This window comes from Ips typographus, linkage group LG2 (genome assembly GCF_016097725.1).
Source record: "Ips typographus isolate SLU linkage group LG2, UJ_Ityp_2.0, whole genome shotgun sequence".
NCBI lineage: Eukaryota > Metazoa > Arthropoda > Insecta > Coleoptera > Curculionidae > Ips > Ips typographus.
This window is the reverse complement of record NC_138423.1, coordinates 6,937,777-6,950,998: the sequence shown is the minus strand read 5'-3', so window position 1 is coordinate 6,950,998 and position 13,222 is coordinate 6,937,777. Positions and strand designations below refer to the sequence as shown.

At 33.5% G+C, this 13,222-nt stretch overlaps 2 protein-coding genes across 6 annotated transcripts in view; one reads left to right on the top strand and one right to left on the bottom strand.

Moving 5' to 3' along the window:
• The window catches only part of LOC145725031 (SRR1-like protein), a 253,363-nt gene that overhangs the window by 51,768 nt on the left and 188,373 nt on the right, over positions 1 to 13,222 (bottom strand). The gene's annotated exons all lie outside the window — the stretch shown is intronic.
• Positions 1 to 13,222, top strand: part of Dad (Daughters against dpp) — a 133,782-nt gene that overhangs the window by 75,484 nt on the left and 45,076 nt on the right. For 3 of the 5 annotated variants that reach the window (XM_081973554.1, XM_081973552.1, XM_081973551.1), the window contains one exon: positions 9,578 to 9,643. The exons of the other annotated variants lie outside the window; for them this stretch is intronic. In XM_081973554.1, the coding sequence (XP_081829680.1) occupies positions 9,578 to 9,643 (66 nt within the window). The remainder of the gene's footprint in view (positions 1 to 9,577; positions 9,644 to 13,222) is intronic. 5 annotated transcript variants of the gene reach the window in all.

The following is a 13,222-nucleotide window of genomic DNA, read 5'->3' as shown; positions in this document are numbered from 1 at the left end:
AGGGGCCGCAATACAGTTATTCAATAACAGTCTGGTCTCCATAGACAATTGTCTTCCAACTCTCGAAATGTAGCCCACCTTCTTCAATTTTCGAGTTATATAATCAGCGTGGGCATAAAACTTCAGTTCGGAATCAAAAATGACTCCCAGATACTTTATTTGACTCTCGTACTTAATCCTGGTGCCATTCATAATTACATCGAGCTGCTCCAAGGAGACGTTTCTCAACCTACTTTTTCTCCCAAATGGACAAAACTTTGACTTGAGTGGATTGACACTAAGCTTATTTTTACATAGCCATCTAAATATATTTTCCAAATCGTTGCTTATGTTCGTCTGCATAAGATTCAAGTTACTCCCAGATATGTAAATCATTGTATCATCTGCGAACAGCTAGATATATAGACATGCTATTCTTATACTTTTACTCTTTTGATTGATTAAAGAAATATGTTTTAATTAAGTGCTTACTATGCTACAGGATCGCTTATTAGGTATTTAAAATTAATTTTTGGCATGTCAAAATATTCTTACTTTTAACAGACCGCCTCACTTGAGAGCTTTGCCAACGTTTTAATTGCATTTTTGTTTGTGGCCCAAAAATTGGGAAACACACTCTGCTTAACACACGTTTTTTTCTTCCACGACAAAACGTTCCCAATGTTAAAGGCCAAAAACTCAATGACCTAGTCGAAATTACACTAATACTACATTACAATGGAGATTAAATATACGACAGTTATATTTCAGCGTTTTCAAACTGAACGCCACCTAGGGAGTCAATTCGGATAACTTTTATCGCTTTATTACAGCTAAAAACAATAAACTGTGCTGTAAACTGTCAAGTTTTGGATACGAAACTGTTTGTAATAGGGCTGAGGAAATCTCCAACTAGTAATCAGAGAAATAGATACTAACGCAAATCCATTGTCCACGTGAGCCTTGATAATTGTCATTTCATGTCATGTCAAACGTATACTGAAAATCAAACAAAATTAGGATGACGTCACAGCCGAGAAAATTGGCAAACTTGCCGCCAAAGTGCAGAACAAATGGTTTTGTGTATACATATTTACTAGGGCGTTAAAAATTTCAATAACTTTCTAAAATTGATTGAGCCTCTAGAGTCATTTTGGAAATGGTAATAAAAACGACCCAAAATTTGGCAAAAGCCTCCACAATGATCCTAAATTTGTAAAGATTTTTTTTTTAATGTTTCTAAATATTACTGAAATTATCCTAAAAATTGCCAGAAGCTTCGACAAATGTCGTAAACAGTCCAAGGTTTTTTTTGATAAATTTGCTAGAAGATTTTCTTGAATAAATTTGGAAATAACTTCTAAAGAGCGTTTAAAAACTCCGAAAAACTGCCAGAAGGTTCTAAAAGTGTCCTTAACCTTTGAAAAAAAGAAAAAAATCTAAATCTAAATCTCTACAAGTGTCCTAAACTGTTTAAGATTTTTTTTTTAAATTGCCACTTACCTTTAATACTTCTGAAAGTGTCCCAAAAATTTCCAGAAGCTACTACAAGTGTCCTAAACCGTTGAAAAACTTTTTAAAATTGCCAAAGGCCTCTCCATTATACTGAAAATGTTCAAAAAATTGTCAGAAATTTCAACAAGTGTCTTAAATTGTTAAAATTTTTTTTTTAATTGTCAAATGCCTTTAATACTGCTGAAAGTGTCCCAAAATTTCCGAGAAGCTTCTACGAGTGTCGTAAACTGTTGACAAACTTTTTAAAATTGCCAAAGGCCTTTAAATATTACTGAAACCGTCCCAGAAATTGCCAGAAACCTCGACAAGTGTCCTAAACTGTTTAAGATTTATTTTTTAAATTGCCTGATGCCTTTCATGGAACTGAAAGTGTCCCAATAGTTTCCAGAAGCTACTAGAAGTGTCCTAAACTGCTGACAAACTTTTTAAAAGTGCCAAAAACCTTTAAATATTACTGAAAATGTCCCAAAAATTTCCAGAAGCTACAAGTGTCCTAAATTGTTGACAAACTATTTAAAAGTGCCAAAGGTCATTAAATATTACTGAAAACGTCTCAAAAAGTGCCAGGAATTTCAACAAGTGTCCTAAACTGTATGGATTCCAAAAATGTACTTAAAACAGTTATTTTCTCACTCCAAGTGGGTTTGACAGACGATTTTGTCCCTGACTGTCCTTTCAATCTGTGTTTCTGGCAGTTCAAACTTTGACACCAGCTTTTCTCTCTGAATGTACCAAATTTTGTAGTGTTTTTCTAGATTACTGGATAGGAAATTTAATGAGGATTTCAAAAATGTGCTTAAAACAGTCATTTTCTCACTCCAAGTGGGTTTTACAGACGATTTTGTCCCTGATTGTCCTTTCAAACTGTGTTTCTGGCAGTTCACACTTTGATATCAGCTTTTCTCTCTGAATGTACCAAATTTAGGAGTGTTTTTCTATGTTATTGGATAGGAAATTTAATGAGGATTCCAAAAATGTGCTAAAACAGTCATTTTCTCACTCCAAGTGGGTTTTCCAGACGATTTTGTCGCTGACTGTCTCTTCAAACTGTGTTCCTGGTAGTTTAAACTTTGATACCAGCTTTTCTCTCTGAGTGTACCAAATTTTGTAGTGTTTTTCTAGGTTATTGGATAGGAAATTTAATGAGGATTTCAAAAATGTTCTTAAAACAGTAATTTTTGTACTACAAGTGGGTTTTACATTCGATTTTGTCGCTGACTGCCTTTTCAAACTGTGTTTCTGGCAGTTCACACTTTGATACCAGCTTTTCTCTCTGAATGTACCAAATTTTGTAGTGTTTTTCTAGGTTATTGGATAGGAAATTTATTGAGGATTTCAAAAATGTGCTTTAAACAGTAATTTTTTTACTACCAGTGGGTTTTACATTCGATTTTGTCGCTGACTGCCTTTTCAAACTGTGTTTCTGACAGTTCACACTTTGATATCAGCTTTTCTCTCGGAATGTACCAAATTTTGTAGTGATTTTCTAGGTTATTGCATAGGAAATTTAATGAGGATTCCAAAAATGTGCTTAAAACAGTCATTTTCTCACTCCAAGTGGGTTTTACAGACGATTTTGTCCCTGACTATCTTTTCAAACTGTGTTTCTGGCAGTTCACACTTTGATACCAGCTTTTCTCTCTGAATGTACCAAATTTTGTAGTGTTTTTCTAGGTTATTGGATAGGAAATTTAATGAGGATTCCAAAAATGTGCTTAAAACAGTCATTTTCTCACTCCAAGTGGGTTTTACAAGCGATTTTGTCCCTGACTGTCTTTTTAAACTGTGTTTCTGGCAGTTCAAACTTTGACACCAGCTTTTCTCTCTGAATGTACCAAATTTTGGAGTGTTTTTCTATGTTATTGGATAGGAAATTGAATGAGGATTCCAAAAATGTGCTTAAAACAGTAATTTTTTCACTCCAAGTTAGGTTTACAGGCGATTATGTCTGTCGGTATCGCGGTCTTGTTTACCACATAACATTAGTAATAGTCCGACAATCCCGTAGGTTAAATAATGCAGACAAAAAATGTACGCAATATAAATGTCGTATATGCGGAATAATATGTTGAGCGGTTACTTTTGGTATTCAAATGAATCGAACTATGACACTTGATTAAGCATTGTTAGAGTTTCACGTCCATGAATTATATACGTGTGCCGACAATGAGTCACGGATTTTTTTCAAACAGCGCCTATTAAGCTATTTCAATTTTTTTTTTGAACCTAACTCATGCATAACCTTTCTTCTTTAGTGCAAATAATAAACTAATCAAATAGACAAAAATAAAGTCGTAAATTACGTTGTTAAGTCCTGCGTAATCTGATACCAATTCACGACGATTATTCAATTTCAGAAAATCTCTATCAATTTTCCGGTAAACAATAAAAATAAATCTCCACAAATCCGTTCTGTCAGCCTCTCCATATGAAATGCAGTGATATTTTTATTAATTGCAAAAGCACCGGCAAAATATCACTTGAGCGTAAATTGACCATTAAAAGTAAAATTCAGTGTGACAGGAAAATTGACCAGTTGAAATTTGAGCACCCTGTAACTCGGTTATTTTTGGGAGTTCAGGGAGGTTGAACCACTCTAAGTAACCGTCTTAAGCTCTTCTTTCGAGTGGTGTAAAACAAAAAAATTCTATCTAGAAGATTGCGTACAGGGTGACCAAAAACAGTCAATCACCATACTTTTCATGCACACTCTGTATACTGGAAGCAAAATCGGTCCCGAAAACTTACGGTGCTGAGTTAAAAAGTTGATTAGAAACAAAGAAAACAATTTTTCAAATCAGTTAAAATTGTGATCTGAAATTTGAACACAATTTAAAGGACAAACAGGAACATAATCGCCTATAAAACCCATTTGGAGTGACCAAATCATGTTTTTAAGCACATTTTTGGAATCCTCACTAAATTTCCTATCGGATGACTTAAAAAACACTACAAAGAGTACAGTCAGCGAGAAAAACGTTGTCAAAGTTTGAACTGCCAGAAACAAAGTTTGAAAGAACAGTCAGTAACAAAATTGCCGGTAAAACCCACTTGCAGTAAGAAAATGAGGATTTTAAGTACATTTTTGGAATCTTCATTAAATTTACTATTCAATAACCTGAAAAAACTTTACAAAATTTTGTAAAGTCAGAGAGAAAAGCGGTGTCAAAGTTTGAACTGTGAGAAACACAGTTTGAAAGAACAGTCAGTAACAAAAACGCCTGTAAATCCCACTTGGTGAAAGAAAATGATTGTTTTAAGCACATTTTTGGAATCCTCATCAAATTTCCTATCCGATAACCTAAAAAAAACTACAAAATTTGGTACAGTTAGGAACAAAGCGGTGTCAAAGTTTGAACTGCCAGAAACACAGTTTATAGGAACAGTCAGGGACAAAATTGCCTATAAAATCCACTTGGAGCAGGAAAATGATTGTTTTAAGCACATTTTTGGAATCTGCATCAAATTTCCTATCCTATAACCTAAAAAAAAACTACAAAATTTGTTACAGTCAGGAAGAAAAGCGGTGTGAAAGTTTGAACTGCCAGAAACAAAGTTTATAGGAACAGTCAGGAACAAAATTGCCTATAAAGTCCACTTGGAGCAAAAAAATGATTGTTTTAAGAACATTTTTGGAATCCACATCAAATTTCCTATCCGATAACCTAAAAAAAACTACAAAATTTGGTACAGCCAGGAAGAAAAGCGGTGTGAAAGTTTGAACTGTGAGAAACACAGTTTGAAAGAACAGTCAGTAACAAAATCGCCTGTAAAACCCACTTGGTGAAAGAAAATGATTGTTTTAAGCACATTTTTAGAATCCCCATTAAATTTCCTATTCAATAACCTGAAAAAACACTTTCAAAATTTGGTACAGTCAGGAAGAAAAGCGGTGTCAAAGTTTGAACTGTCAGAAACACAGTTTATAAGAACAGTCAGTAACAAAATTGCCTGTAAAACCTACTTGCAGTAAGAAAATGAGGGTTTTAAGCACATTTTTGGAATCCTCATCAAATTTCCTATCCTATAACCTAAAAAAATTATTTGGTATAGCCAGGAAGATAAGCGGTGTCAAAGTTTGAACTGCCAGAAACACAGTATTTGTAATTTACGAGTAATTTACCTTGTTATTGGACATTTAGTGACAACCGAAATTGGTATACAGGGTGTCTTAACCCTGTTTAGACGCTGTACATACAGAGAATTTTTTGAGAGCAATTTTTGATCACTCCGTATGTTTGATGTTTTTCTGCACTTAACCTAAAACCAACCTTGTTGAACACGACGAAACATAAAAACCAAAAAAATACGATTTTTCATATATATGCCAAAATTAAAACTATTTTTAAAGCAAATGTCAAATTTCACATAAAATGGTAAATATCTCAGTCAGGAAATTTGTAAAAAAATAGAGTTACATTTAACATAAAATATGTGTTGAATTTGCAGCAAAATCTAAAAAAAGAAACAGAAAAATAAACGGGGTGTCTGATTTAAAATATCAATACTTCCGGTATAACAGGAACCGTTATTTTAAAAATCTTTTGGATAAACTCGACTTCTATAATGGATTACTGCTGTTCGTGGTGGACCACCCTGTATAACATTGTCTTCATTTTTTCAAATAACCAATATAATATAATCTGAGACACTATTGTCCGTTTCCCCAACATTTCTGACAATTTCCGTTACTATAATAATATACAGGGTGGATGGGTTCATTGTAACTATTTGAGATGAAGCTAATATGTATCATTTTACAGTTTATTTTAGACATGAGTTTGACCACCCTGTAGCTCAATGGCAAGATACACATTCCTAGTACAAATGATATGATCTTTGTGGTCTCATTAATGGCCAATTCAAATCACTTTAGTGAAATTAATATCGTTTAGGCGTGAATACCGAAAAATAAAAGGTTTCGATCGTAGCGCCACCCAACAACCGTTACATCGGCGTCTTTCTTCTTTCTTCAGATTTCACGATTATCATTGCGTGATTCACGGATCTGTTGTTCAAATAGGTAAGCGAACAGAGACGGAGCGATAGGATTCGATTCGTAAAGAACGAGAACGACGCTTCCGAACCGCTGTATCAGGTGCTTCGTAACAGGGTCATCTGAATGCTGAAAGGCTGAAGAACGAAAGAAAGAGGTGCGCTGGGCAGCCTTAAAGGTCATTGTCTCGTGTTGGTCTTTTCTCTTGCAAAGATCAACGAGCTGGTACTCGTAGAATTGAATTTGTCATCCGTAATTAGTACACGACTGAGGTTTGTCCACCCGAATGTTGTTTGGGGTTCTTTGTGTCATTTTCAAGATGGTTTTTGATGGTCACGTGATTGATTTTGCCTTTGCAGTGTTGCCAGCTGAAAATTGCATTGTCTAATACAATTTCACCTATGACAACTGTCTCAATTTTGTTTATTAAATTTTCAATGTTCTCACTACATTTTTAAAGTCATGTGACTTGTGTTTTTGACAGGTCTCAACTGGCCTTTACAGTGTTGCAAGCTCAAAACTTCATTATCAATGACACGTAACGTAGCTCATACAATTTCAGCTTTTGCAACTGTCTAAATTTGATTTACCCAAATTTCAACGTTTACACTACATTTGAATAGTCACGTGAGTATTTCTGACAGGTGTCAACTGGCTCCCACGCAGTGTTGTAGGTAGCAGCTCTACCGAGATATTGAATTCTTTAAATTTTTTAGAAAAATGAAAAATATGCCCTTAGCTGTGCATTGCAACCCTACTGGAGCAAAATAAAAAATTACCAAAATTGTACTTTTTGCAAAAATGATATTTTTTCAATTTTTGAATGATTGTAACTTTTTTATTTGAACTCCTATAGATTTCACTAAAACGCCGTTAGAAAGACGATAAAAAGTACTACGAAATGAGCGAAGACTGGCATCTGTAGCTCTTCATGTTGCTGAGATATTGAATTTCAAAAAGTAGTAAAAAAAGACCACTAATACAATTCTTCCAATTTTTTCAAAAAACGAAAAATTTTAACGTGCTTTTTTTGTACTTATTTTACCTAATTTAAGGTCCTTTGATATAAATATGCCCTTTGCTGTGCATTGCAACCCTACTGGAGCAAAATAAAAAATTACCAAAATTGTACTTTTTGCAAAAATGATATTTTTTCAATTTTTGAATGATTGTAACTTTTTTATTTGAACTCTTATAGATTTTAGTAAAACGCCATTAGAAAGACGATAAAAAATACTACAAAATGAGCCAAAACTGGCCTCTCTAGCTCTTCATGTTGCTGTGATATTGAATTTCAAAAAGTAGTAAAAAAAGACCTCTTCCAATTTTTTCAAAAAATGAAAAATTTTAAAGTACTTTTTTTGTACTTATTTCACCTAATTTAAGGTCCTTTGGTAAAAATATGCCCTTTGCTGTGCATTGCAACCCTACTGGAGCAAAATAAAAAATTGCCAAAATTGTACTTTTTGCAAAAATGGTATTTTTTCAATTTTTGAATGACTGTAACTTTTTTATTTGAAGTCTTATAGATTTCACTAAAACGCCATTGTAAAAAGTATGAAAAATACTACAAAATGAGCCAAAACTGGCCTCTCTAGCTCTTCATGTTACCGAGATATTGAATTTCAAAGAGTAGTAAAAAAAGATCCCTAATACAATTCTTCCAATTTTTTCAAAAAATGAAAAATTTGAACGTGCTTTTTTTGTACTTATTTTACCTAATTTAAGGTCCTTTGGTATAAAAATATGCCCTTTGCTGTGCATTGCAACCCTCCTGAAGCAAAATAAAAAATTTCCAAAATTGTACTTTTTGCAAAAATTATATTTTTTCAATTTTTGAATGATTGTAACTTTTTTATTTGAACTCTTATAGATTTCACTAAAACGCCATTAGAAAGACGATAAAAAATACTACAAAATGAGCCAAAACTGGCCTCTCTAGCGTTTCATGTTACTGAGATATTGAATTTCAAAAAGTAGTAAAAAAAGACCATTAATACAATTCTTCCAATTTTTTCAAAAAATTAAAAATTTTAAAATGCTGTTTTTGTACTTATTTTACCTAATTTAAGGTCCTTTGGTATAAAAATATGCCTTTTACTGTGCATTGCAACCCTACTGGAGCAAAATAAAAAATTACCAAAATTGTACTTTTTGCAAAAATGGTATTTTTTTCAATTTTTGAATGACTGTAACTTTTTTATTTGAACTCAGATTTCACTAAAACGCCATTATAAAAAGTATGAAAAATACTACAAAATGAGCCAAAACTGGCCTCTCTAGCTCTTCATGTTACCGAGATATTGAATTTCAAAAAGTAGTAAAAAAAGATCCCTAATACCTTCCAATTTTTACAAAAAATGAAAAATTTGAACGTGCTTTTTTTCAAAATTGTACTTTTTGCAAAAATTATATTTTTTGAACTCTTATAGATTTCACACGTCCAAATGTCTTTTCCTGTTCTCGCATGACTTAGTCACGCACGCACGGGAAAAACCTATTTTCGGTACCGTTAATGAAATATATTATCACATTATTGCATTTTGTCTGAGCTGAGAGTTTAAAGGGCTATAACTCGGTCACGTGACCAGTTACGTGTTAGCACTAAGACAGCTTTTTTGTTCTAAATGACCAGAGGAACAAAAAAGCTTCAGTAACTTTGGTGGCTAACTTTAACCATTACCGAGTTAGCGGGACTGAAAGTTTGGTTAGGGCACCAGGTGAGTTTGAACCCATGAAGTGGCTTCCAAGTCGAATATCTTGGAAACGGTTAGAGTTACAGAAATTTTGCTTGAAACCAAAATTAAAGAGCACTTTAAGACAAACATTTTGAGAAATATTTGAAAAATAACCGAGATATGGAATATTTTGAAAATTGTTGTGCAATTTCCAAAAAAAAAAACTTGACAATTTGACAGCTTGTTTCTTTCACGTTTTGACCAGACGTGCACAGTATTTAACATCGTTGATCCTATATTCATGTGTTGGGTGTTCCTTTGCTTGTTAAAGCCCACAATAGATTTTAAAGGATAGTAGGCGTTGTTGAGTTACTGACGTCCTAGAAAACTCACATTTTTGTTGTTTCAGATCGAGCTCCTAGCGAATTGCCATTATTGACCAGGAATTCGTTCGAATCGCTGACTACGAGTGGAGGTATGTTAAAAAATACCTCAATTTTTACCAAAATGATATGCAGGGTGATCCAGTTTTAAGTGTGAATAATACACCATTCGATAGTCAATCAAAAAATAAGTTAATACATGCATTATGTAATTTTCCTGAAAAACGCTTCTTAAGGAAGACACAGACCTTGTTATTTACTAGAGTAATTTTAAAGTTTGTTTTTTCAGACTGTAATTTTTGAAAAATATCCAGTAAAGTAGAAATTTTCTGTATCTACGCCACTGGACAATCTGGACAAACTTTGGTATTAATTGAACTGTATTTTTCAGGATGATGGGCATGACATTTAAAACGGGACCACCCTGTATAGAAACCATATTTTACTGAAAATAGAACAGCTCCTAACGGCAATTAGTTTATAAATTGCTATTCTATTCAATTAAATTTAATAACCCAGACGGGACATATTTTCCCATGACCGAAGCGACATCACACGGTTAGTGACATATAAGGATAAAGCTATTTTGCAATCGTTGCATTTCAAATAATTTTTCTCGGTGGCGTTTTTCGCACTTCTAGAATTTTAAGTTGCAGATTTATGAGCGTTTCTGTATAAATTGGCATTGCTCACCGCTTGTTTTACAAAAGCTTCGTATTTCTACGGAATATCTGAGAAATTGCAGTTTGTTTGGTCAATAGTATTCGAGTCAGAGATGATGTTTGGTGGGGAAGTGAATTTTTAATAATCATTGAAAGTTTCTTCGTATTTACTCATCAGAAATGTGGAAGACGCTTCATTTTATCTAATCTACTAGTCAAGATTAATTTTCACTCAGACCTTTCTTCTTCTTGGTCTCTTCAAAGTTGACAAACGAAAAATGTTATCAAATCTGACAGTATGCCTTCTCTTGACACTATAACTTGAAGTCAAATTTCCTGAATTTCTTGCATTTTACAAGATCCAGATTTAAGGATAATGATTAAAACTGTTCTTAGCTGTTTGTAATTGAAATTACCTTTAGTTATACATTTACTAATTTACTATCATTTCTGGCATCTAGTACTAGAATGAAGGTTTGGTTCTCTCATGAGTTATGAGACAATTTAATGCACTTTTTGCCTGCCAAAGGTCAGGAATTTAAAACGGGACACCCTGTATATTTTAAGATCAACTAACTAATCAACTTTTATACGTCAATAGAAAGCTCATTTCATTGCCTATCTAATAAACCAAAAAAGTCATAAAAAATTACTACTAACTTTGACGCCCTCTAGCGGCCAAACAGTCCAATCTATTAACCCACGTTGGGACACTTTCAGAAAGCTCATTTCATTGGCTATCCGTTGATGTACAAAACTCTACTAAAAATGGTGCAAACAATCAAGTTATTCAATATTGAATCAAGGGATGCACCAAAAAAGTAATGAACAAATTGGTCAACTTTGACGCTGTCCAGTGGCCTATCCGTCTAACCTATCCACCAAAGTTGGGATATTTTTAGGAAGCTCATTTCATTGGCTATCCATTGATGTACAAAACTCTACTAAAATTGATGGAATAAACGAGTTATTGGGCATTAAACAAAATGGTGCACCAAAAACGTCATAAAAAAGTAGTCAATTTTGGCGATATTTTTAGAAAGCTCTCAGTTAATTTTGAGAGTTCAAGGAGGTTGATCCACTCAAATTAACTGTGTTGAGCTCAAAACAAAAAATTCTATCTTAAAAATTGCGTACAGGGTGCCAAAAAATCTAAATTACTACACTTTTCATGCACCCCCTGTTAGAGTTATTTTGCAAAAACTGGTTTGATAAATTTTCAAATAAGTGAAATTTTGGTTTGAAATTTGAGCATCCTGTAACTCCGTTATTTTGGGGAGTTCAGGGTGATTTAACCACTGAAAAGAACCGTTTTGGGCCCCTCTTTCCAGTGGTGTAGAGTAAAAAATTCTATCCTAAAAATTGCGTACAGGGTGACAAAAATAGTGAACCACCACACTTTTCTTGCACACCCTGTATACTGGAAAGAAAACCGGTCCTGCAAACTTATGGTGCTGAGTTAAAGAGTGGATTATAAACATTTTTGGTGTTTTGCAATTTTTTTGGAAATTTCACCGTTTTCGAATTATTTAGCAAAAACTGGTTTGGTGTAACCAATATATTTAAATCAGTTGAATTTGTGGTCTGAAATTTGAACACGGTTTAAAGGACGGCGAGGGACAAAATTGACTGTAAAACCCACTTGGAGTGAGAAACTGACTGTTTTAAGCACATTTTTGGAATCCTCATTAAATTTCCTATTCAACAACCTGAAAAACACTACAAAATTTGATACAGTCAAGCAGAAAAGCGGTGTCAAAGTTTAATCTGCCAGAAACACAATTTGAAAGAACAGTCAGGGACAAAATCGCCTGTAAAACCTACTTGGAGTTAGAAAATTACTGTTTTAAGCAAATTTTTGGAATCTTCATTAAATTTCCTATTCAACAACCTGAAAAACACTACAAAAAAAGGGTAAAGTCAAGGAGAAAAGCGGTGTCAAAGTTGAAACTGCCAGAAACACAATTTGAAAGAACAGTCAGGGACAAAATCGCCCGTAAAACCCACTTGGAGTAAGAAAATGATTGTTTTGAGCAGATTTTTAAAATATTCATTAAATTTTCTATTCAACAACCTGAAAAAACACTACAAAATTTGGTACAGTCAAGGAGAAAAGCGGTGTCAAAGTTTAATCTGCCAGAAACACAATTTGAAAGAACAGTCAGGGACAAAATCGCCTGTAAAACCCACTTGGAGTAAGAAAATGATTGTTTTGAGCACATTTTTGGAATCCTCATTAAATTTCCTATTCAACAACCTGAAAAACACTACAAAATTTGGTACAGTCAGGGAGAAAAACGGTGTCAAAGTTTAAACTGCCAGAAACACAATTTGAAAGAACAGTCAAGGACAAAATCGCCTGTAAAACCTACTTGGAGTGAGAAATTACTGTTTTAAGCAGATTTTTAAAATATTCATTAAATTTTCTATTCAACAACCTGAAAAAACACTACAAAATTTGGTACAGTCAAGGAGAAAAGCGGTGTCAAAGTTTAAACACAATTTGAAAGAACAGTCAGTAACAAAATCGTTTGTAAAACCTACTTGGAGTGAGAAAATTACTGTTTTAAGCAGATTTTTGGAATCCCCATTAAATTTCCTATTCAACAACCTGAAAAACACTACAAAATTTGGTACAGTCAGGGAGAAAAACGGTGTCAAAGTTTAAACTGCCAGAAACACAATTTGAAAGAACAGTCAGGGACAAAATCGCCTGTAAAACCTACTTGGAGTGAGAAAATTACTGTTTTAAGCAAATTTTTGGAATCTTCATTAAATTTTCTATTCAACAACCTGAAAAAACACTACAAAATTTGGTACAGTCAAGGAGAAAAGCGGTGTCAAAGTTTAAACACAATTTGAAAGAACAGTCAGTAACAAAATCGTTTGTAAAACCTACTTGGAGTGAGAAAATTACTGTTTTAAGCAGATTTTTGGAATCCCCATTAAATTTCCTATTCAACAACCTGAAAAAACATTACAATATTTGGTACAGTCAGGGAGAAAAAC